This window comes from Convolutriloba macropyga, unplaced genomic scaffold (genome assembly GCF_964194025.1).
Source record: "Convolutriloba macropyga unplaced genomic scaffold, txConMacr16.3 SCAFFOLD_1886, whole genome shotgun sequence".
NCBI lineage: Eukaryota > Metazoa > Xenacoelomorpha > Acoela > Convolutidae > Convolutriloba > Convolutriloba macropyga.
In genome coordinates, this window is record NW_027453075.1 from 8699 (window position 1) to 34904 (window position 26206).

At 52.0% G+C, this 26206-nt stretch overlaps 1 protein-coding gene across 2 annotated transcripts; it reads right to left on the bottom strand.

Moving 5' to 3' along the window:
• Positions 1-21242: 21242 nt before the first annotated feature.
• On the bottom strand, positions 21243-24769 carry LOC142358040 (transmembrane protein 184 homolog DDB_G0279555-like). 2 transcript variants are annotated; one of them, XM_075409514.1, is made up of 10 exons: positions 24422-24769; positions 24167-24257; positions 23925-23980; positions 23530-23598; positions 23308-23394; positions 22933-23121; positions 22611-22781; positions 22345-22467; positions 21826-22244; positions 21243-21581 (listed from the first exon to the last, which is right to left on the bottom strand). In XM_075409514.1, exons 1-10 carry the CDS (start codon positions 24470-24472, stop codon positions 21407-21409), a joined length of 1431 nt encoding a protein of 476 aa, XP_075265629.1. In that variant the 5' UTR covers positions 24473-24769; the 3' UTR covers positions 21243-21406. The 2 variants fall into 2 exon arrangements, with proteins under 2 accessions (XP_075265629.1, XP_075265630.1); XM_075409515.1 differs by lacking the exon at positions 22345-22467.
• Between the last annotated feature and the right edge of the window lie 1437 nt (positions 24770-26206).

The window sequence follows — 26206 nt, forward strand, 5'->3', positions numbered from 1 at the left end:
CTACGTGTAAGAAAGGTCTGTACCCTCGTTGGTACGTTTTTGGTACGTTGACAGATTGGTTGAACAGTGCATTACATGGTGTGTTACACTGCCTGCTCTACGGTACTCGTATCGGTAACAAAGAGTGCCCGGGGATTCCTACCCTGATGCCTGTCCCTACCTTCAGCCTTCCCATGGAGGGTCCAGCAGAGCTGCAGGTGTTTCTCGCTGGAGTTGCCAGCAACAAAGTAGTGGTAGATGTGAGGACTCGTGGACCTGCAGCACCATGCAAGAAGCGAGGTGTGGCAGCAGCGGGCAGGCCGCAGCAACAGAACAAAGCAGGACGTAGATCCCTGTTGGGTAAATAGGCTGTCAGCAAGTAGCTCCTATAGTGCCGGTGTGTGGCCGACGAGCGTTAATGTAATTCACCTCTTTTCTTTACACTGACTGTCACAGCACTGCACTGCACACAATACACTGAAGTCATAATGATGTTTAGCACACTTTGCGTGCCGTCAGTGCAGCTGCTGTGGAGGCCGCAGTGTTCATGCTGAGTTGTGCCGGCGTATGGCCGACGCACGCTCGTGCAAGTCATAAACCCCTCCCCCCCCCCCCCCCCCCCCCATTCATACCCACTGAATGTCTACATTTCACAACAGCACGAAGTTGTGCGGTGGAGCCCTAATTGTTGTAGAACGCACCGCGGCCGTTCGGCAGGCTCGAGATGGCACAGTGGTGTTGTGCGACAACTCCATTTCACATGAGTTGGGTTTCGTAGGCACAGTAAATCAATTACATAACAATACGCAAACCTGTAACTGCAGATCTAGGGTGTGCAGTGTCGGTTGCTACAGCCGGAAGGTGCATGGGCTTGCCCGCGGCTTGATGGGAAGAGTGAAGACATGGAATCCTCTGTCGCTAAGCTTCGTAGCAGCCGGCGGCGCCAACACCAGGATCTCCTTCTCTGGGTCAAACGTAGATGTAGCAAGCAAGATTTTGGCCTTGCTTGTTACGTCAGACTCAGGGTTCTGTGGAATGGTGAAGTCAGCAAAGCCCAACTCCACAGCCCGCCGGAGAGACAGCCCGGAGCAAAACTCCCTGGCCGAGGAAGTCAGAGAACTCCAGGAAAACTCCAAGTGAATCTCACTGGCCCCTGGCGCCCACGACGCAAAACAGTCGGCAGTGGGCGGGAACGGGTGGACTATCAGCTGCAGCGCGTCTCCCTCCTGCGATGGCAGCCTCGCCGCCACAGCCACTGGGCTGAAAGGCTTGGGTCGTGCTGCAGTTGACCCGGACTCGGTTGTCGGGGCGGATGTGCCGTTGAGACCTGCTGCCTGAGGTGCCGCGGGGATCTTCAGGTCGCTGGGCCCAGCTGAGTAGGAGCCGTCCTCGTTCGTCGTCACGAGCCCGAGGCCGACAGCGAGGTTGGTCAACTCAGCAGGGCAGCCGGGGGAGTCGAAACTGGAGTAGGGGATCTCGAAGAAGCCGTCCTCGCCGATAGAAAACTTCCACTTAATGTGGGTGTAATACAACACCTTTGAAACGGAAACCTGCTCGCAAGCAAGCCCGGGCTTCCTGCCACGCCCGGAGCCGAGCCCCAGGATCTTCTGTATGTCCACAACAAAGTGGTTGCGCGACAGCTTCACCTTCCCGGTGGTGCAGCTCTGTTGGTTAGCTGCGTCACGGAGCCACAAGTAGAAAGCGTCCAGGGACGACGCTCTGACGGACGCTTGATCTGACTCCTCTAGGTCCAGGAACGAGCGGATCGCGAACGTCTCTGTGCGCGGCACGTAGACTTTCCTTCCCTTAGAAAACTCCTCGGACTCCTCAGAACCTGCTACAAAATCACAAGGGTATTCAGCAGGGCGAGGTGGGCAGCGTGTGCGCATCACTGGCACGCGACAGTTGTGCCACACAGATAGACGCATACCTTGGTCCACGTTCTCGGAAGCGGAAGCTGATGGCCGGGCGCTCCTGATACGTTTCCGGCTTCGGGGACTTCTGATAAACTGCTGTCCCCGGCGTGCCGTCGGAAACGGTTGGTTCGTGGGAGGCCCCAAAGCTGAGCCGCTGCTGCCTATGATACCGGCCAGTGGGGCACCAGGGGTTGTAGGGTGGTGGCCGCTATTAACGGACATAGTTGGGCGACGATCAACGGTGCCGATACGGGGAACCGGCCTGCAGTTGGTCCCCGCCGGAATCGGGGCAAGAGGCGCACGGTTTCGGACAGGAGTTTGCAGTTCCAACGTCCCAGACTGCAGCACAGTCCCGCCGTGGCAGCGTGCCAGTTGTCCGTGGCACGAACCGTGGGAGTTGAGCCCGCTGTGGGAGGGGGTTACCGGTGCGGTACCGGCGCCGGGACGTCCTACCGAAGGACGCCCGGCATAGCCGAGCGAGGGTCTTGTACATTCGCCGCCGATTGGCTCGTCATCCTCGAGTAATTCATCCAAGTTGTACAGGTCGAGAGCCATCGTGTGCAGATGTGACGGGACATGCTGCAGACCAAGCTCGCACCGTCGGGAATATCCAGGACTAGACCGGCACGTCAAACTGGCATCTCGCACTCTTGCAGAATTGTCCACAATGGGCAAGAGTCATCTGTCGGAGTATAGGATGATTTGAATTTCCCAGCGTCTAGCGCTGACCGACCGGCTGCAGCACTCCGATCCGCCAGGATGTCTTATCACTCTTCTTCGCAGAAGTCAAACGCATCCGCGTACACTGTTACAACGCCATATATTGATCCATGGGAGAAACTAAAATCCAGGGAAACTAAAGTTGTAATAATAATGAACAGTACTATTATCATATAGTAAGCTGTGAGTACGCGCTCAGCTGTAGCCGTGTTACGTAGGTACGTTGGGGCAGATAACTGTGACAGGTACCTGGTAGGTACCCAGGTTGGTCTCAGACCTTTGTGCTGCAGTTTTAGCTGGTATAGCTGGTATACTTTAAACTACTTGTCAGGACGCAATTATGTTTAGGAAAGTAGGTACCCAGGTAGGTACCCTACTACTAATTATTAATGTTATTTTAAAATCCATTGGTATACACGGCGATACGTAGTTATATACGTACCGATCGTGACGGCAAAATCCTAAGCATGCTCAAGCTGCGCAAGTTGTCCATACTAGCGATGTCCAGACGGTACGAACAGGCATGTGAGCGCACCTCAACATTTGTTCGAAATGTGATATAGTGCCTGCATCCGCCCCTGGCTGGGAACTAAATCAAGTGGGCATACATGCTGAGTTGTTCAAATGAGACAACCTGCGCAACCTACGAAATCTGAAATGAGGCCAAAGAGTACGTACTGAACGGTCTACTTGGACATTTTTGCAGGATTGCGCAAGCATATTGGGCAATTTGCGCAATTCCTGATCGAGGAAGGGGTGGCGGGTAGGTATCTTGCGTAAGTTGGGCCAAGTAACGTAAACCCCTCGCGCAACATAGATGGGTTGTGAACACACTGAGTTGATATTGTACGGTCCTGGGAACCCAGCGGCAGTGATGAGGACGTATGAAGATGCGGTATGTTGTGGCAAAGTCTCATAGTCGAGTCGAGTGTTTGTGAAACACCATCAACATGCGAGAGAACTGTCTCATCGATATTCTAGAGATGTTATTGTGGATCTGAAGTCGGACCAGTCTGGACATTTGCAAGTGCCGGTACGTGTATATGAGCCGGTTTCTGTGTGCATGTTATCTATGCATTATGGATGTTTCAAAACTAGTAAATGATTTTGCACTGGGGTGCACTGCTTACGCAGGCACCTGGCTACGTAGTGCAGCAACATACTGGTGCAATGATGCAGCATCAATACAACAAAGGCATGATCGTGTTACGCCAAGCACCGGACGATAACACACACTTCACATTTGTGATGGCTTGGCAGCGTGGTGGCTTCGCTCATGCAAGTCAAGCAGAACTGCTAAAAATGCCTGACATGTACCATGTCCAAGGCCGTTCAGTACTGGCAGGTAAGACCCAAGTAGATTTTAAAAAACCACAACATAAACCAGTAATATGAGTCGAGACTGAAGCAACGATGTGCTATGCAGGTGGACAAATTTGGGGTGCAGGACTTAGGAAAAGCGGTGGAAATCGCGGAGAGTCAAACAAGACACAGCTTCCCCGTGGACTGGCACCAAATGGAAAGCGTGTCATCCGGATGGAGCCGTATTCGTTCTTTCCAAAGTGGAATGAGAAGGTAAAGAACCAGGCAAGAGCTATTGCAGTTCAATATGCAGAAGCCATGGAACCATTTCACTGTGCACGTTTCGGGCCCCTCGGGGCTACACCTGGGCCGGCCGGCAGAACGTACCGTACCTACGAGTACGTACCTACCGATACATGCATGCAGTCCGGCCATTTGTACTTTGTACTCGTACTCGCCGATCTCATGTCTCCGATGCGGTTACCCTTCCCCCTGATCGCCACGTACCATACATTAATCACGGTGGTACGTTCGCGAATGTCTACGAATGTCGCGGGCGGGGGGGTCAAACGTGCACAGTGTTTGGGAAGAACTGGCTAGGTGGTTAGACGAAACTTTCGGCGCGTTGTACCGTCCTTTACACGACAGTCACAAACAGGCACGGGAACGGCGTACCACAAATTGCTTACAACAGTATAGGAACGTATTGCGTAACACACCGTATTTGCACGCCAATTTGTCTTCGAAGGGCAATTGGAAAAGAGTTACAGAGCACGCTAATAGGGCCACTCAGATTTGCACGCATGTTGACAAGGCGCTGCAAGTTATCGTGCCAATAGTTTGGGTTGTGCCTTCTAAAGAAGCACCATCATCAGCACAGTTTTGCTTTCCCTATGTTGGCAAACATGGTGTGTATCTTGACATCAACTGCCAACAAGGTCTAGGTATAATGTGCAATGTTAGCATTGCACACGGCTCCTCATCGTTTCAGGTAGATTGGGCAGATGGTAAAGACTTATGCGGCATAGAGCTCAGTCTTAACTGTTTTGCTAGGAAGCAAGATGATGATGAGGTTCATCCGTATGACAGTGATGACGAACCCTTGATGGCGTGGTATACTAGAACACAGGCTGAAGGAAAGCGTGCTACCACATACACACATAGATCAAATTTCGTCACTCCACCTTACTTTCTACGCCTACACTAAGACCAAAATATACCGTGGAACATAGAAATACTCTTTTGTAAGCATACCTTTTATATCGCGACTGGTCGAATACTCCACCATTTTACTATTTGGTACCAACTCGTACTCACCACTGCATACCGCGATAACGCAGGACAATATTTCGCGGCTATCACACAGAGCCGTCGATAAGCACAGACTAGGGCATCATGTGGGATGTGCATGCCAATGGAGGGGTGCTAATAATGGTGGGGTTGGGAGAACGAGCCATTCTAAGCTGTAAAGGGCCTAAAACTGCCAGTTTTGCATCATGGATCACTTGGTCACGGGCGTTTTGGGGGATTTGCAGATTTTTAGTGGGTGTACCCTCTTGCACATGTGATATAGACATCATGTGGGGTGTGCATGCCAATGGAGGGGTGCTAATAATGGTGGGGTTGGGAGAACGAGCCATTCTAAGCCGTGGAAGGGGCAAAAACTTCCTTTTTTGCAGCATGGATCACTTGGTTTTGGGTAATTTGGGGGTGTTGCAGATTTTTAGTGGGTATGCTTTCTTGGATATGTGCTAAAGGCATCATTCAAGATTTGCATGCCAATGGAGGGGTGGTAATAATGGTGGGGTTGGGAGAACGAGCCATTCTAAGGTGTAAATTGGTGGCAGAAAAAAATGAAGGTTATCTAAAAAGAGAAAATCACGCCATGACGCCAAAACTTGTAGGCTTTGGTCCGCTATTCAAGAAATGTGATCTAAATACCCTGACCTTTCATTTGAACCCATTTCGGCCCACTTTCCTATTCAAGAAAGCTCCTACTAAAACCCTAAAACCCCTGGCGTCCGAAGGCTCCACTGTCGAAACCCTAGAGCGCCTGTTGCAGATGAGCGAGTTTGAAATCTTGAAGGCGATGAATAGGAAGAGGATCGCGCACATCAGTCATGAGGGTGAGTTCCACTTGCGCTTGAAGCATGGAGGATGTGCGCTCTTGCGAGATTAACCGTGGTACACCCCTAGGGTGTAAAACTGTTGTCCGAGCGTAATGGACAGAATTGAACAAATTCAGCCATGCAGTTGTGTGCATAAAGAAAGCTCCTACTAACTAACCTATGCACTCACGTTTGTTACGGAGTGCATGCCTACTAGGGACGGTGTAAGAGCTGCCAATATATATCTAGGAGATCAGACCCCTAGTCTGCCACCAACCGTGGAAAATATTCAACCGAAGCGTGCAGACTTCCGCGGGTCTCACAAGGGCATGCACGCGTCTATGTTGATCACGACGTTGTGGAGGGATCGTGGTGGTTGGGTATTTGTCGTTCTACGCGCGGAGGAAGCCAAGATTTGTAGTCGGGCCTTCCGGTTTGACTGCCGGGCCCCAAGGCAAGCCCCTCGGGGGAATTTTAGGCGTTTGAATCCTGGAGAGCGGATCTACCTACAGCGAGCGGCCTTTGTCATCACCGGCAATCGAAACACGGACATCAACAGCATCGAGATCTTTCATACTACCTGCCAATATCTAGGAGGGGACACCGAATCCGGGCCGAATGTAGTGGCAGGAGTGAGGTGAGTTGCCACTCGGATAGAAAAAACGATGATCTCCCCCAACCATCCCCTAGAAATCCCTACAAGCGGCACGTCTTTTATGCCCTTCTCCAATGCTCAGCCACACCCACTGTTATAATAGCACATTCCCTCCCCCCCACCCCCACCCCCAAAGTAAGGTGTAAAAGGGGCTGAGACTGCCAGTTTTGCTTCAAAGCTCCCGAGGGCTTGGGTGTTTTGGGGGTGTTGCAGAATTTTAGTGGGTATGCCCTCGTGCACAAGTGTTCTTTACATCGTTTAGGATTTGCATGCCAATGGAGGGGTGCCAATAATAGTGGGGTTGCGAGAACGAGCAATTCTAAGGTGTAAAAGGGAACGAAACGGCCAGCTTTGCTTCAAAACTCACGAGGGCTTGGGTGTTTTGGGGGTGTTGCAGATTTTTAGTGGGTATGCCCTTTAGCACATGTGTTCTACACATCATGTAGGATGTGCATGCCAATGGAGGGGTGCCAATATGGGTGGGGTTCTTGGGAGAACGAGCCATTCTAAGGTGTATAAGGGGCTGAAACTACCGGTTTTTGTGAATGGATCACTAGGTCTTTGGTGTTTTGGGGGTGTTGCAGAAATTTAGTGGGTATGCCCTCTTGCACATGTGTTATTAACATCATGTAGGATGTGCATGCCAATGGAGGGGTGCCAACAATGGTGGGGTTGGGAGAACGAGCCATCCTAAGGTGTGCAAGGGGCTGAAATTGCCTGTTTTGCTTGAAAGCTGACTAGGGCTTATATGTTTTGGGGTAGTTGCACATTTTTAAAGGGTATACCCTCTGGCACATGTGTTCTTGACATCATTTAGGATGTGCATGCTAATAGAGAGGTGCCAATCATGGTGGGGCTGGGAGAACGAGCCATTCTAAGGTGATAAGGGGCTGAAACTGCCCATTTTGCTGAATGGATCACTTGGTCTTGGGTGTTTTGGGGTAGTTGCAGATTTTTAGTGGGTATGCCCTCTTGCACATGTAATCTCACCATCATGTAGGATGTGCATGCCAATGGAGGGGTGCCAACAATGGTTGGGAGAACGAGCCATTCTAAGGTGTATAGGGGGCTGAAACTACCGGTTTTGCTGAAGGGATCACTTTGTCTTGGGTGTTTTGGGGGTGTTACAGAATTTTAGTGGGTATGCCCCCTTGCACATGTGTTCTTAACATCATGCAGTATGTGGATGCCAATAGAGGGGTGCCAACAATGGTGGGGTTGGGAGAACGAGCCATTCTAAGGTGTATAAGGGGGAGAAACTGCTTGTTTTGCTGAATGGATCACTTGGTCTTGGGTGTTTTAGGGTAGTTGCTGATTTTTAGTGGGTATGGCCTCGTGCACATGTGTTCTTAACACCATGTGGAATGTGCATGCCCATGGAGAGGTGTTATTAACGGTGGGGTTGGGAGAACGAGGCATTCTTAGGTGTAAATGGGCTAAAGAAAAAAAAGATTTGCTGTTTTTCTTAAACGTAAAACCCGCGCCATGACGCCAACCTTTAAAGGCACTTGTCCGCTATTCAAGAAATGTGCTCTAGATACCCCTACCTTTCATTTAAACCCGTTTCGGCCCACCTTCTTATTCAAGAAAGCTCCTACTAAAAACCCAAAACCCTAACCACACCCCACCTTTCTCGGACCATATCATGTGAACATGTGTAGGGGCGTGTCAACGGGGGGAACACTTCCGGTAGACCGGTACTTCGCGCTTGCGGTGGAAGCTAAACTAACACCCGGCGCCGGAACCGTAGGGCACTTTCATGAAATGCCCACACCAAGTTGGAGGCCGTGCCGTGCCGCCAACATGGTTCCCCACCCGCATGCCGTACAAGCAAGCTACCGTGAGTGGCACTGTCTTGTACAACGCCCTGTACAAGATGAGGGACATGGTGGAAGGAGAAACGCCGGATCTAACTCCTTGTGAGTCCCCCCCCCCTCTCGTGTGCCCTTACCCCGGGGAACCGGCAGTACAGTGCAAGTACAAACATGTTACACCTGAAAATGCATTGTTACATGCATTACATTGCTGTTACACTTCTTATTACACAGAAATACCTATGTAACTACATGTATTACACAGCTTGTTACACTACATTTTTACCAACCCTAAAACCCTAAACCCTCCCGTCCCACCGTGCAGTAAGGCTGGGTATCAACATGGATTCGTCGGTATCGATGGTTCTGATGGTCGGGCAAGCCGGTATTCGATAGTTGTTGTCATGTATCGGCATCGGTATCGGTATCCACAACGACTATCGGTATCGGTAGTTGGCCGTATCATAATGGGGCCAGTGGCGGGTATCGATAGTATCGGCGAGCAGGTATTGATAGTGGAGACGCGGTCGCACTGTCGGCATCGATGGTATATGACGGCATCAATGCGGGCATCAATGCCTGGATGCTCTTTGACAATCGGTATCCATAGTTCGAAGTTGACGTCCGGGTATCTATATCGATACCGGCACCAGGTACCTACGTTGGTATCGATAGTTTGTTGGAGACTCGCCATCGGTATTCTTTTTCTTGCCAGATTCGTGTTGCACCCGGCGAGGGGTCTATTCTGCAGACTCCCTAATGTCCCTAGCCTTGCACTGCCCAACGTACTTGAGTTTAGAGAAAGGGACCACACCAAAGCGGCGAGGCGTGCAATCGCAATTCCTAGCGCGACAGTGCTTGATAAAGCTAGCACAGTGTGGGACTCTAGGATCGAACGTGAGTACCCTTCGATCATTCCGTATTGGTACCCTTACCCCTAGTGTTGGGAAACAAAGCCACTGCTCAAGGTGACAGTGCTCACAACAACCAAAGTCGTACACACCACATGAGGTGGGGACACTATCTAAGTCTACATGCTCTTGTGCACTGAAGCCCTCATTAAGCATAATGGCCACCATGACATCATGGGCAGGCTCACCTTCTGGCACATTTGTCAACTGCCTAGCCAGGAGGTCCACCTCGGAACAACTAGAGTGCCTAATCTGCAACGCATGGCAATGGACAATACGGCAAAATCAATTCACATGCTTCATACCACTGCACTCGCCACAAACAACACCGTGAACACAAAATCAATAGGGAAGCGTGGCACACACCTTGCAAACCTCATCTCCAACGTGAAGTGCTCTTCTACGCCAGTCACACTTGTCGCCGCATTCCAAACAAGCACAGTCCTGAAGCTTGTACTGACCAATATGATCCAGAAAGGTTCGAAGTTCGATATCCAACTAAGCATGAGTACTCGGACTTGTACCGATGGGACCTGCAAAGCACAAGAACCATGCTGTCAGGTATGCGTCACAGGATGGCTAGCTACAAGTCTCAGGCAAATACTGAACACATGTAGCCAATATTTACATACCCAGCTTTGGACAGTGAAGCTTGCATCCACCCGTCCCCAGACCGTTTCAGAATCAAGGAATGATTCTTCCTGGTCATGAGGGCTTGGCCGGGTGTGTCACCCATTGTGACTCGACGTCGACTCAGGGACTTGTCGTGCAGGAGAGCCACAAGGCGACCATCAGGGGCTGCTAGGTATAAGTCGTATCCTCCACTGTCTCTACGAAATGGCATTGCTCGCACCAACTCCTCGACTGACATCACTTGGAAGGTCCTCCTTATAATTCTGAAGCAAGGCTTCATGTAGAACTGGATACTCCTCGGATGAACGACCTCGGCTTTTCTTTGCGGGACGTATGTGACGGATGTGTCCTTGTGAGTTATCCTGAATGTGTGTACAAACAGCGTTGTTGGCGATGATCTCGACTTCCTCAGACGATAAGCCGTGTCCCATGGGAAGGTCTCGTGATGGCGTAGTCAACCAAGAGCGTTGAGTCGGTTGATCAGGCGGACGAAAGACGCAGATGTAGCCCTGGAGAATCTAGTTACGACGTGCAAGGGTCCTGGAAGACAACGTAGGTAAGTCAAAGAACGTAGAACACGTTGGTGTAGATGTGTTGATGTTGGTGTTGTCCGATGAGAATGGTTGGTATCGATGTGTTGATGAAGTCTGTTGAAAACGGTAGGGGTTGATGTTGTCTGATGACAGTGGTTGAGGATGATAGGTTGATGATGTCCGATGAAAAAGGAAGAGGTTGAGGTTGATATGCAGGGGTAGTTGATGTCCGTTATCTGATGATTGTAGTCGTGGAACTTGATGAACCCGTAGCCTGAACCAAGTAAGGTAGAGATTCTTCTAGAGGGAAGAAGTGGCTTGTATTGTTCATATTGTTGTTGACGTTGTAAGCAAATATGAACTTGGTTACACAAATGAGAGTCGTGCTCCCTATTTATAGACTCTCGAGAGCTGGCCGGCAAAGCATGGAAAGCTATTCCAGCCTTGGTGTCTAGAAGGGACAACATAATACTTGTCAGTCTGATGCATGGAAAAGGAAAGAAAACTAAATATCTTTCAGTTTGTTTTATGGAAAAGGAAAGAAAACAACTAGCTTGACATGCCTATGACATGTCAATGACGGAGTCATTACATTTGGTTGACATAGAAGGAAACCCTGGGTTAGGTTATGATTAACCCTAGCATACCTTAGCAGGGCTTGAAGAACTCTAGTTCTTACGTCAGACGCGGGGAATAGGCGGTGCCGTTCGCTTATGTCGATGAATGTTACATCGTCGCGTCGCGGTGTACGGTAGCCCACGTGATTCAACAGGCACCGGGTGTAGCCATGGGCCTACTCGGCCTGACGATCAACGTACACAAAACCGAGGTTATCCAGCCCTACAACGAGCCCGGTGCACTCGATCCCCCCCTCCTAGATGACCCTGTCTATGGGTCTCCTTCTCCAGCCCGTTCTCTGTCCCACTTGCCCCCCGCCCCCCCCCCCCCCCCCCGCACCCCTTGTGGGCTCCCCCCTTGCCTTCCCCATCCCTAGTCTCACCTTCCCCCCTCTCCTCATGACCCACCCTCATGCTTCGCCCCTTACGAGTCCCCCTCCTGTGGGGCTGGTGCCCCTGCCCCGCTTCGGGCTCGGCCCTTGTCTTCCCCGTACAGCTCCTAATCTCCACCTGCCCTCTCCTCGTCCACCTCTCCCGTAGACGCCCCCCCCCCCCCCCCCCCCCTCGACCCAACTACCTCCCTCTCTTTCATGGCATACGATAGTGCACATCCCACGGGGCCTAAATTTGACACTGGACATATGGTTCGGGGCACAGGCTAGGCACACTGGACATATGGTTCGGGGCACAGGCATTGGCCCACGCCGGCTTGGGAGGAGATTTGCCTTGCCCGAACGGTGTGAGGGGCTGCGACACTGCCATCCTTCGTGGTAGCCCTGTAGCCCTTCTGAATCACGCCACCGTCCCACCACCTGCACCCTAGGTGCACACTACCAGCCTGCCGACGGAGGGTTTCTGGCCGAGCCTTCCTAGACTCCTACCATGTCTGAGCGTCCGCGTCGTCGAGCAAAACAACTGAACCCCTCGTCTGGTGATGCCTCGGCTCCCAAGCGGCAACACACTGGGCGGCAATGTCCCCTCTGCGAGGGTCCCATGGTGCACTCCCGGACTGTCGGATCCATTGCTACGGGTTACAATACTCTGCTTGCTAACATCACTGGCGAGAAGGCTCCCATTGGAAGTGATTTGAAACTGGTATGGGAGTACAGGACACGGCCCGGGCGTGTCACACGTCCGGATGTCAAGGTCGTGACGCCTGAAAGCTCGGTCTGTAGGCCGTGTTACACAAGTGACTCCATCCAGATTGCAGGGTGGAACGCGGTCGGCGCTTCCTCCCGACCCTGTGATCCTGAGGCCATTCCCCGGTACTGGAAACGTTTCGTAAAGGACTTCCAGACTTCGGCTCGAAAATCAGCCACGTGTGTGGTGTGTGCGAGTAGTGCGAAGGCCCTGTCAGCCTTGCAAGGGAACGAAAGCGCTGGGATCACTACGCCAAATCCCCCGACGTACAGCTCCCACAAATTCGGTCCGAGGCTTCTTGGCTACTATTTCCATCTGGTCTACGGGGATGAGTTCAAGTTTTATGGGGCCCGCGATGTGTTGGAAGTCTGTAATCCCCACTATCAGCACTTCCTGAAGAAGCCCCCTGCGATGTACCGCGTGCCATTCGAGGAGCAGCAATGCAGAGCTTGGATCGGGTGGGCCAAACGGACATGCTGTGCCTGTGGGTTTCACCACAGTGACCTCGACCCGAGTGTAACGTGGGACTTGGCAGGAGGGCTGTCCCGTTTGGAGCGCATGCAGTTGGTTGAGCTCCTTCTGCGAGATTCAGAAGGAGTCTCCCACATATCCTTGCCGGAGGGTAATTATCTCATAGAGAGCAACTCGATGAGTGCTTCCAATGATGAACCTATCCTTTCAAACATTGACTGGATATGCTCACTTTGCTGGAAAGAGCATGGCTTCCGGCCAGCCAACTACAAAGTTCTCGGCGGGCCTTCGCTTCCAGGCGACTCTACCATTTCGCTCTCCTCCCAGGACCTATGTGTGGGCACAGTCACACCAGACTATGACAAGCTGACAGCTGCCGGCGGCTCTGCAATCCGAGATGTCGACCGGTACCGAAAAAACCTGGAATCAGACTCCAGCAAAGATTCTTTCATGCGGTGGCAGATGATTGTGAAAGCTGCAGTTGCAAGTGGGATCGATTACTGTTCTCAGGAGCTCTCCCGAATCGGTATTGTGTACACGTTGGATGTCAACCGCCACCTACTTGATACGGCGATGACCATGGCTCTATCCGTCACCCCTCAAGTTCCCATCGATAATTGGATGAACATCCGCCTGGCACTCAGGAGGTTGAAGCACGTTCTCAAGGCAAACTTGTGTACTGTCGCTGGTGCTTCCTTTTACACCCCCAGTGAGGCATATGTCAGCCGACATACCAGTGTGGTTGTTGACAGAGGGATTTTCCCGACTGACGTCGCCATGGAAAGCCTCTGTAAGCGCCATGTACAAACGAGTGGGAGAGAGAGATCCTTGTTCAGCATCGACTACCTGCGGGGAATCTTGGATATCCAGCGACGCCGTCTCGAACAAGTTGATGGACGCCTGTACAATTGGCCACACCACCTTGAAGCCGTTGGGCCAGATGCCCCATTGACGGCGAGGCAGCTTCGTTGCCATCAACATGAGACCCCCTCTGAATCTTCAACTGATAGGGCATCCCCCTCAGAATCCTCTGGCAATGGATCTCCTCAGCTCCCGGAACGTCCACCCGCGTCTTCTCGTCGACAGCCCCTCACCAGCAACAAGGCTGACCAGACCGCGCCCGGCCTGCACACAATATTCTTGCCTGAGCTTATGGAGTTCTTGGAGCAATTGACAGCCCCGCGATGGTCAGCACCGGAGACATCCTCAAATGAGCGGTTGGTAAGGAGATCTTTCCAACTGGCCAACATCATTTGCCAGCTCGTCAATGCTCGAGACCCACGTGTCCTGTTCTTGCAGTATCTCAATGGGATTATCTGTGATGCCGGAGGGTTGAAGAAGCGCCAGTGGAGAACTCTCTCTACTACCACGGGAGCAATATGTGGCTACGATGTGTTTCGAGACATGGTGAAAGACTTTGCCAAGGCATGGGTGATCTCATCTTGTCTTGATGGGAACAGTGGGGTGGTGTTCAGCTTCGACAATCTCAACTGGGTCCTTGGCTTCGTTGTGGCTCTACTTTACAAGGGCAACGTCAACAACACCCCGACAAGGGCAGTAAACATGTTGACTGGCCAGATTAACCAGTTACGGGTGGCGGATTGTGACGATCAAGACAAGGTAGCCTATGCACCGCCTGCTGGACAGGCGCGGCCCAAAGCTAAGCAGGTCATGGACTTCAAGGAGTTGGGGGATGGGCTTTCGCAATTTCAGTTGCCGGAGCAGGAGCGAGCTTGGGACGGGCTGTTGTCACACATTCTCGACACCTTCAACAGCTCCTCGATTGATCCCGAAACCGGGGTCTACTCCATAGGCAACGTTCGCCTGGTCGATGCTCTGAGGGATAGACTTGCTGTGCTTGCCAGAACCCCACCCGCTCGAGGCCACATGACCACGATGGCGACAATCGCTAGTGGAAGTTCTGCGACCTTGGCTGACATCGAGACGTACCTTCTCCTCGTGAAGTCAGACCTGCGTGTTGGCCAACCAGGGGGTCCCGTCGACATCTTGGTGGTCGGAGATCAGCAAACATATGCCTTGGTCCTTGACCTTGTCCGAAGCCATCCGAAAGAATGGACCTGGGTTCACGCATACCCTGGAGACTGGCACATTCTTCTGAACAGTTGTCAAAATCTAATCAGGATGATCTCTGAAGGCGGCGGGGAGCAAGCAGCAGCTGCGTGCGGGCTTACCAAGTTCACCACATCCCCGAAATTCAGGGACGGTCACATGGTGTTGCCTGCCTTGTGGCATGCTTGGAGTGATTCATTGTTCACTCTGTGGACAAACTGGCGGGACTCTCCGAGTGACGGCGCGGCTTCATTCAAACGATTTCTGGCTTTTCTACAAAGCGACCAAAACCCAAACCAGAACTTGCGATTCTGGGCTCAATGGTTTGAGGTTGCAACTGGCTACGTTGCTCAATATCTTGCCATCCGGTGCAGCATATGGGACCTTCGTGGAGCAGCCATTCACCACCTAGCTCCCCTGTTCTATGCATACCGCCGGTTCAAGTATGAGGCATTGATTGCCAAATGCATAACCGATGCGGTAACCCTTCCGAGCCATTACCTGGAGCCCATGAAAGAGGGCAAGATATGGACTGTCAGTGCCAGAGGCCGTCCAGGCTACAGTTGGGCGATTGATGAGGCACATGAGTCCATCGTCAACCGGCACCTAAAGGCACATGTGGACAGGGTGTCAGAGCAGTGGCTGGTCGAGTGCGCCGGGTTTGTCAACCACTCAGTTGGAAGCGTAGTCGGCTTACGCCGCACACTCGGATTTGCTGATGAGAAGACCTACAAGAAACCCACACCAGAGCCATTGGCTGTGAAGAAATTGGCTAAGGCCATTGCACCGATTCGGCATTACTCCCAGACCTCCATTCTTCGCCGTGCTACCTCGGATGCTCTTGGTGCTGACGAACGCCGGCCCCTTGAGGCGCGGCAGTCTGCAAGCCTGCTTAGCTTCTTATCAGTGGGCTCTAAAACCCTTCTTCAATTCATGAGGCAGGTGCACATGCGCCCTATCCCGTATGAGCTGAAGAGGCCATTGCCTGCAAAGGCCTCCACTTTCGCTGCCGGCCCCAAGCAGTCCCGGCAGCAACAAGCCGCGGAGAAGAGGAACGCAGACGCTTTTTCAGCTTTGAGTCTACAATTGAAACGCAGCACGGGTGCTTATGTGGCGAACTCAGCAATTCCACTTGCTTTTGCGACTCCCGATGGGAAGAAGAGGAAATCAAACAAGGCTACAGCATTTGAGTGGCTGTGCAAATTCCTCGGGCACAGAGAGGTACCTGTGTGTATCAAGTTGCAGCTCCCACAAACAATGCGGGTGTGGTGTTGCATTATTGATGGACTGAGGATTCTGCACGAGGGTCCATTGTCCAGCACCACCTACCTCGACTGGGCTACGTCCATCGCTGCCACCGTGCTATCGTGGTTCTACAAAGGAGCCACCTCTGTGGTCCTATGCATCGACAAGCCTGAGTATTTGTCCCGCATCAGGGACATTGCCCATGGGGAGAGGGCAGAGGATGCCAATGCCAACGGATGCCCAACATCACAGCCACAGCTCCCGGAAGCCTCCAGCTGCCCCCCGAGGGGGGCCGGCGCCATTGCAGCTTTGCTGGCCGATAGCCAGGTGAAACGCTGGATAGTGGCCCTTGTCACAAGCACGATTATCGACGTGGCAAGCACCCGACAACTACCCAGTGGGAGCATCCTAGTGGTTGACACTCCCTCCCTCTCATCACCGAAAGTGTTATCCCAACCAGCTGGCGATGTGCCTGGGCCGTCCCCCGAGCTCATCGCGACGCTTGAGGCGTGCCATGACAAAGGCGAGGCTGACCACAGCATGCTACTGTGGACCAAGCGCGTTCCAGAAAAGGATGTTGTCATCCGAGCGACCGACACTGACTTGGTCTTCTATGCGATAGCTTTGACAGACTGCGACAAGCTCGGCGGCAAGCATGTATGGATTGACAGGAGCAGTGGGAAGGGTGGGCCCAGTTTCATTGACATCCCTAGGATTCTACAACTGTTCCGATCAAAACCTGGACTACAAGACCGGCGTATGCTTGGAATGGAGCTCCTGCTAATGTACCTCAATGCTGGTGGAGACTACATCGGGAGCTGGTGGAGGATTGGATACAGTGCGTGGGGGAAGGCGATGTTTGGCGACAGCGACGCCTACAAATTTTGTGTCAACCCAATTGACCCGACAACCCAAGAAACCCATGCTCACAACACCTCCTCCGCGCCAATGTGCCTTAACCGCGGGGAGGATGGTGTTGAGATCGCCACAATTAATACGGATGCTGTTCTTCGCTTCCTATCCTACCCATTCTTCCCGCGAGTGAACAGACAGCTATGTCAGCTCACCAGAGAAGAAGTGTGGGCAGAGGCGGGATATCCGCACGAGCAACGTTCGGCAACATTTCGGCGCCACCTGGAGACAGTGCTGTATCCATGCAATAAGAATGAGATCCCCAACTCAGCAGACAGGCCAGCTAACCAGATTACTGCCTATTTGGAGATTCTGCGGAGGGCATCATTTGCCAGCGTCGGGGATGAGACTCTGGCCATCCCCGCCACGGCCGCACTACATCTGCATGTGAAACGGTTGCAGTACCTTATCGCCCTGGTTTCTGAGGCACCATCCGAGCAACAGTCCATGGTGCGGGATGCTTTCGAGCAACATGGTTGGAGCAAGGTCGGGAGCTCGCCGGGAGATACTGTCATCGTGTGGGACGACAGCACGGTCCCACCTGTACACAGCAATAGCAGCAGCGTGATAAGACAGGTCAATGCCTCTACCGGACACCGCGCAAGGAATGCTCGACCTTCTAGAGCTAGTAGGCCAGGGTGTGGATGCAAGCCAAATGGAGATGGTGTTTGTTGCAGCCGCACCTCATGTGGGTGCAGAAAGCTGGCACCAGGGCAAGCGACGGCTTCCGGTTGCAGTGATGAGTGCCATTGCCAGAAGAATGGCCTACCATGCGCCAACCCTTCCTCTGCTATGGAGGCTGCTGCGAACCTGTTGAACAGTAGCACGGATCCCGCCCAACCGCCTATCAGTGAATCAACAATACCGTCAGGAGAGGGCGACTACCACGGAGCCCCCCGAGACAACCCAGATGAAGCAGAAAGCTCATCTGACAGTGAAAATGACATGGCAGTTGACTTGGCAGATTCTACAGACGGAGAGTGCTCGGATGGTGATGGATTGTTGCAATGAAGGCCATCTAATATGTTGCATGTGTAGTGAAGTGATATGGATGCAAGGCCGGTTGTAATTGCGCCTGGATTGCTACAGCAGCTGGGGATATCCTGTGGAATGCATATAGTACAGCTGTGCAGACTACAGCTCTGTCCATCTTTTTGCAAGCTATGTCTGCAACATTGGGCGGAGGGATATAAAAAGGCTTCATGTAAATGAATCACAGCTGCCAAAATGCCACAGCACAGTAAAATATGGTTGATTTAGGGAATGCATATAGTACAGCTGTGCAGCCTTCAACAACGCTGTCCATCTTTTTGCAAGCTATGTCTGGAACATTGGGCGGAGGGATATAAAAAGGCTTCATGAAAATGAATTACAGCTGCCAAGATGCCACAACACTGTAAAATATGGTTGATTTAGGGCTAGCCGCCTGCTTAGCAAACTTCATAATCCTATCCCCCCCCAAGGCAAGGGCATACCTGGTGGAAAGGTACCCCTAAGGGCTTCCAGGAATGGGCTGGGAGTCCACCAACTCTATCTCATGTTGATACTGTGGCCGCTGGAACTCTTGGCGGTGATTAGGGTTAGGAAAACGGAGGGGGTGGGCGGCAACTGCGGTGTTCGCGGATCTGAGCGCATCGGCGAGTGCAGCGCCACAGAACTACCCCCGCGCAGCCACCCTCGGGCCAGGCCCGGCTTCCTGCAGGCTCACCGGGTGCCGCCAGGTGCCGCTGACGGGCTTTCCCGACCACAGCCGACCGCCGAGGGCCGACGGTTACCTGGCGGGGTTGGCGTCTTACCCTAGCTTGCCCTATGCAAACCACGTACCGTTTTTGTTTATTATAAGGGGTTATCTTCCTGACTGAGCAATATGTGGCAATTGTTTAGAAAGGCGTCCAATGTCCATGGTTGTATTTGACTCCATATAAATGATTGTATGGGCCATCACAACATGCGCCAATTGAGAACATGCCCACCCATACTACTCCAAACGTCCCCGTGCAAACGACCTTGTGCAATAATTCAGTCGATTCATGGTGTTGCACGATTTCCATGCGCAGACCTACATGTAGCCCATGTCATAGGTTCAGTAGCTATGGCTCATGACACACCCCTCCACACAAGTCAAGGTTTTGTAGATTGATTCCTACAGTGTGTCTGTGGGAATCATGGCTCATGGCTGGCATGGCAACGTGTATTGGGGTTGTACAAAGGCTTGAGACGTGTGGTTTGTGACCCTATAGGACCTCCCTTAGGGCTGCCTAAAGGGTTTGTAGGGTTGCTCTGCAATGCCAAGACATTGGAGCCCAGATGAAAATTTTTCGGTCGTAGCGTCGAGCTCCAAGTGCCGACTTGTGCTCAAATGGCCGTTATAGAAGATCAAACTCGGTGGTCGTTGTTATGATGCCATGTTGAGTCTGCCGACGCAAGCGCTACGTATTTGGAGAAGAATTAAGCGGGATTGGCTCTCTATCCATATGGAGGGGGTTGTGAAGCTTGGAAATTTGTATTAAAATTCTGCTGCAATCGCCACGAGCACCCGCATGACCGCGTATACCGTGAGCCGTTGCGCTTGTGGGCAGTGCATGAGTATGCAATGATGAGGCATTGCGCAATAGGGGCCATAGCTACGTGATGGAGAGGTGGTGCTGGTTTGAATTTGGCTTGTACGGTCGAAAATTGGGGCCACGCAACCAAATGTATGCAGCGTTTCATCGATTTTGAGGGTCTTCCCGTACTCCGATTGAGCTAAAAACTAGCTGGGGTGAATCCTTATGCCCATGCGCATCTTTTTTATGGAAATCGCCCACTTTTCTAAAGCTCGATTTTTGTGGGACCAGGAAAATTTTCAATTTAAAGACCTCATCGGATGAATTTCGCCCTAGGCGGCCCCTTTGCCGCCATGGATACCGAGGAGTGAGAAATTCCGGTCATATGCACTTCCAATGGGCCCAATCCGAGGCCAAATGGGCAAGATATGGTCGTTTGAAGGCATCGAGTTGCGTAGAATGAGAGCCCATATTTGTGCCCAAGTTGTGCTCCATGCATTGAGCCACTCCTCCTAACCACTGGGCCACTAATCATCCACCCATGCCACGGAGGAAACATGACCTCATATCCTCAGCGAACCATGGCCTCCATGTGTGGAGATCATTCGTTTTAGCTCTAACCTTCCTAGGCAACAGTTGATGGATGTAAATCAGCAGCAAGAATTTCTGCGATTTCAAGGGGTTCAAGACCCCCTAAGCCCAATGCACGCATATTGAAACGGCTAATGCACGCCATCTTGCAGTGAGTAGTTGTATTTCCTACGTCTCCACAAAGGTTAGCGAGGTTTCGCTCGAATTTCGCCAAGTTATTATGGGGAGAAAACGCCAACACAGTCTAAAAGGGGCCTGGGACTTTTGTGGAGGGGTGTAGCCCTCGAGCTCTTCTCATCTTGACGGTTTCGTAACTTAGGTTTCGTAACTTCGCTAGCAAATGTGCGTGACAGGGTGACAACCCTAGGTAGCTATACAATTTCCAGGCCTGTAGTCCCCCATCCTCCAAATGTCCCCTCATTGCTCCCCCATTTGCTTCCCTTTGCAGATGTGGGGCCCGCTGGGCGCTGCCTCTGCAAATCCTTTCTGATTTTACACATCGCTTGAGTGCCCCACGTTGTCAGGATATTGTCAGGTCATGCCCATGACCTGACTGGGGCTCGAGACGTTCGCCTAATGCCTCCCTCACCCCCAAACCGCGTTCCGGCACCCTGTCATTGGTCCTTGGATATCTTGAAAGCAGTACACCACGCGCCTGCCCTCCCTTCATGCGGCAAGCGTGTACCTCAATGCCTGTTCTCGCCCAAGACCTTTCATAACTGCTTCTCCTCGTATTCACAGCGGTGAAGTGCTGTACTGCTTGACAGTCCCACCCTGCCCGCCCTCCCCTTCGGCCTCCTCCATGTCTTTTTATGATTCAGGGACCCACAGCCTCTTTGGCCCACTGTCAGAATCGTGCACCTTGCTAGGGCAATGAGTCCGAATTGATACCTCCTCCAGCTGTGTTCGCTCTTGTTTAAGCCTTGCCAAAGTGCAGGTTATTAATGCCACCCTCACATTAGAACAAGCAGTAATGTGACCCCAGCGCTGACACCATCATGCACGATTGTAGTTGCTTTCTCGCGGATCAAAGGCTGCTGCATCGCTTACTAAATCGTTCCAGAGGCAGCGTTGCGTAGAAGTCATGGGTCGCCGGCTGAATATTGGCTATCATGGGCAGTTATTCCTGGTGTGATATAGCTGGTATGCTTTCAGATACCTCGGCTACTGACAGACTGCTGAGCCCGAAGATAGGTGTTCCTAAAGTGATCAAGGTGCGGAAGCTTCACCAGGCCTACTAAGACTATTCTAATCCAGTCGGATCTGACGAGCTGGCATCTAAAGGACTTAACGAATCGTATACCCCGAAGTTGGCTTCTCTACTCATTGGCCTGAGAGCTGCGCCATGCGCATCTGGAGAAGGTGTGCGTGTTGTATGATTCTGAGACAACAGAGGTGTGTCTTGACGCTCCGTGGTCCTGCATCAGACATGGTGCGTCAGGCCATACAATAGTGACGTGAATTAAGTCTGATGCTGTTCGGCAACAAATGACTAATTCATGGCCGTCCGCAGCGGGACCACATCAGGATAGAGGCCCAGAGTGGAATGCTAGCCTAAATATGCGCGAGGTACAAACACTCACTCCACGCCATGGTGATCAATGTAGAGACTGGTCACAACCTTTTCTCAAGCAAATTGTCAATCCGAAACGAAATTGTTACCTGTTCGACCATGCGAAATTCTTGAGAACCGGAAGACTGCTTGCGACATTTCTTGTGCCACGTACACCAATGTTAACAGCGGCGACTGTTGTGTCCCGGATCGCCTCTCCCCCAAGGACCACCATGTCTCCTCCAAAATCCGTTGTGTCTTTGAAAACATCCCAAACGTTGAACATATCCCACATGTTCCTCATCACACCACGTTGGCTTGCAGGTGTTAATGGCTCAGGTGGGTAGTATTCCTTCGCCGGGAATGCGTTGGCATGAGCAAGTGCTGCGAGGAACATTTCACAGCAGATAAGAACATTGTTCAGAGCGCCGGCAAGCTCTGCCTTGCTTGGTTGCTCTCCTTCTGCACGGTGAGGCGCCAGATCTGATGGCTTCAAAACCTCAAATTGCACCAGTATCAGAAGTACAATCTGCAAGGCAGACAGCGAATTATGATCAGTAGCAGCAAATTCATCATTTGCAACCAATTCAATTAATTCAAGTACTTGCACAGCCTAGTGCCTCTCGTACCGACTGCCAGAAAGAAAAGAACACCACAGCTTTGACGCAAACAAACTTGAGTAGAGGGCGGGTCTGCTCCAGCTCATCATGCATCGTCACATATAGCCAAACAAGACAATACATCGCCCAGCACTATACATCAAGTGCCGGACAGTCACACATGCTCAGTCCCCGTGATCTGACAATGAGCCATTGCAAACTACATGCAGTGACGCGCCGGGGGGGGGGGGGGGGGGGGGGGGTTGAAACAAAATGTGTTCAGCATATGTGATTACCTGCGCCGAGCTGTTAGACAAGGCTAGCCATATGTAAAACCGGTCAGGGCGCCACGGTTGATGGTTTGAAAAATACATGCCCTTGCTGCTGAAGTAGAACGCCAGGCATGCTGAAACTGGGCGCCATATTACGTATGCCATCACCCCATTCTTGCACTTCCGGAAAAAAGGCTGCAGAGGGAAAGCGGGTAGTGTTAAGTTTAGCGGCTGGCTAATGCTCCAAGGGAGCACCACACTGGATCTCAAAGGATGGAAAACTGCAGTTCACGCATTTGAAAGGTGAAGTTGCAACACGTTGGTGCAAAACAGAAGCTGTACCCACGTGTTCTTTCGCGCCAGCTGGCCGAACAACTGGCTTGAAGATCTTGTTCAGAGGAAATATATGTGGAACTTCCCCGCGAGTCTCCTCCAGATATTTTGGTAAGCTCCCAAAGGAGGAGCTGTTCGCCGACCCGAAGGCCTCTTCCAGAAAAGTTATCAGAAACATGTAAAAATTGTAGATGACAAAAGCCTGACACAGGCAACGGATCCATGTCAGGCATATCTCGCGGGAATTCCAGAAACAACTACCCACACAAATACTCAATAGTAGCATCGATAGCTAGGAGATGATCAATCATGCCAAAGAGTAGGATGACCGTCCTGTACCACCACTTAATGACTGAGGAAGCATATGAAGACGTTTCCCAGATCCCACCTCATAAAATTCACGGACTGTGTCCAGATACATTTCGGCATCCCTGAACCGCAAGGCAAACCAGCTGCATAGCCCATACATTGGCACCTGCATCAGCCACCAGCTGGGTGATCAGGGTGCATGTGGTGACCACTGATGCAGAACCAGCATGTCAGATGGTACCGGCAAGGTCCAATGTCAACCATCCACTGAACACAGAATGAATATGGTGGGGGGGTATACCATCCATAGTATACGTATGATCCGCCTTTGGTAAACTGGCTTGGTGTAGTTTTCGTAATGCATTGCAACCTATGGTAGGGGTACAGCAAGGCCGCGCGCGGGGGGGGGGGGGGGGGGGATTTCATTGAGCTGTCTCTTTGGTACACGTCAAATTCAAATGCGCAACTGCTAGTTTTCCAGTGCTGCCACAGGGTGCATGGTCATCAACTTCGCACCAAAAGCTGTGTCTGTCCGTAACTTACTGTCCATCAGGTGTACTGGCATAGCAAAATACCGCAGAGCTGAATAGACTGCAGCAAAGCTGGAAAATCGCTGAAACGCGTGAACCAGCTCTGCTGTGACACGAACAGGGCATGCCATTTATGGCATGGCAAGCTCAGGTCTGGAACGCATACCTGATATACTGTCATAGGTGTGGCCAACAAGACGAATAGGCCACTAATAATCCAGGCTGCGCATGATGCAGTTCAAACAACTTAGTGATGGTGGATGCAGCATGGGATATGCTGGATGGAATTGACTGCCCATGTCACAGGAATCTGTCTGTAGGAAACGTTTGAAGGATCGCTGTGTACGGGCAGCGAAACTGACAGGTTTGGTGATACAGGATATGGAAGCTCTCTGAAACTACTGTTACCTAGTAGCTCATACTTCCATCCATTCCGCATCCAAACCCAAAACATGAATGGAACTGTGACAAGAATTGCTGTCGTCATGAGCCACCATAACTGCAAAGGGTGGCAAAGCACGTGTCCAGTTTCCAAATCTTAGGATGCAGCCCATACATGCAACCAGAACGTGCGCCGTCTAACATGTGCCAGAACTGCCCTGGACAGGCAAAGAAAACATTATGTCACAGTGGTGAGTGTCAGGCCAGATCAAGTGGACTCACGCAACGTAGGGCCCTTCTGCCACTTGAGGTTGAGATGCTGAAGCACTTCATCCCGCTTTCTCAAAAAAACGTCTGTCGGCAGAAAAGAGTAGCGGAATGGTTATGGCGCGGCCACGTCGAAGAGGTTAGGGCTATGAGGTGTCGTATCGCCCATCTGGAGAGCTGCCCCTTCGCTGGTTACAAACAAACCAGCCCCGGCACGCTGACAAAACAAACCCTGCAGAGAACTTGAAAGACCGCGACGGACTTCAGGCGAGCATGTCGGAAAAATGCTGGATAGGACCAGCTACAGCCAAAGCACAGGTCAAGATGCTATAGCCAATCTGTATATATCGCGCGTAGCGACAATTGCACAGGTATCGGCGCAGGGAGAGTTGTGTCCGTGCTCCGTGCCACTGTTGTTGGGGAGATATCGCTACGGGTAACATATTCCGCCACGCAGGTTTACGGTCCGTTTTCAAGCCATATCTGACGTATCGTCCGGACTAGGGTCTGTTTTTACCCTAACCTTTAAGTCCGATTTACGGGACCGATACGTCATTGTATCCAGCGGTGCCTCGCGACTTTTTTCGAAATACTCGTCGTCATGCCGAGGCGGTACTACCGCCCTGGGGTTTCGCGCCCCGATACATGGGTTTCGTACCAGATTTCGACAGTGACACATCATCGTCCCAGTCAGCGTCCTTTCGCCGATTTCCCCCAAAAACCTGGCGGCAAAAAATCGGCTGTTTTTCAGCGGGGGAACGGACCGTTTTCCGTCATCGCTGGAGTACGGCTACGAGACACCCGAACGAGGTCGTGAACACGCTGCAGAATACAGCGAACGAAACGATGTTCAAGGCCACGCGCTGACACGCAGACAACAAGCCGCGCAGGTACATCTACGCCCGATCACAGACTTCGCGAACGTGCTTTCTGGCCTGGGACTCCCAGCGTCGAGTGGAGTCAGGGCTGCGAGCGACCGGAGCACAAAACTAGTGACGGCTATGCTCTCTGTGTGGTTTTTTGCGAACGATCATCCACACGGGACGGCCCCGTGAATGACAGGCTCTGTGCATGTGCATCGGGCTGGACAAATAACCCAAATGTACGAGTACGGCTACCAGATGTCCACCGTGGATCTGGTGGTGGAGGAACACTTGTACGAACAAACGCGGAATCGGATTACTCCGCGAATTTTTTCAATGGCGCAATTTCAGCCGTTCGAGTACGGCTACTAGCTGCGCACCAGGGCTGACCAAAATGTCTGTGTCAGCGTTCGTATCGACCGAGGCGCTGGTGGCGGCCGAGCCGTGCTGTTCGGCGGCTTTTAGGAGGAAACCGCCATTTTTCAGCGGCACATTTTCAGCTCATTACGGATAGGTGAGAACCTGGTCAACTCACAGCCTGAATATACGAGTACTGCTACCAGATGTTCACCGTGGTGGAGGAACACTTGTACGAACAAAGGCGGGACAAAATTAATCAGCGAAAAAAAATCCGCGCAATTTCGGTTCACCGCTCGAGTACGGCTACGAGCTGTTCACCAGGGCTGACCCAGATGTCCGAGTACAGCTGTACGACTACGAGATGAACACCGGCGCTGAACCGAGGTCACGATCCCATGGCCTTTGTTTGGGTGATAGAACGAAACGATACTCAAAGCCACGCGCTGTGACATGCAGACAACAAGCCGCGCAGGTATGGCATCGACGACCCTGAAGGACGCCCGATCACAGACTGGGTGAACGTGCTTTCTGGCCTAGGACTCAAACGGTAGAAGATGGAGTCAGGGCTGACAGCGCC

Coding starts and splice junctions, on each gene's coding strand:
- LOC142358040 (XM_075409514.1), bottom strand. CDS start 24,472: ATGAAGTGCTTCAGCATCTCAACCTCAAGTGGCAGAAGGGCCCTACGT. Junction 23,599..23,924: donor CACCTATGACAGTATATCAG/GTATGCGTTCCA, acceptor CCCCTACCATAG/GTTGCAATGCATTACGAAAA. Junction 21,582..21,825: donor AATTTCGCATGGTCGAACAG/GTAACAATTTCG, acceptor TGTCTGATGCAG/GACCACGGAGCGTCAAGACA.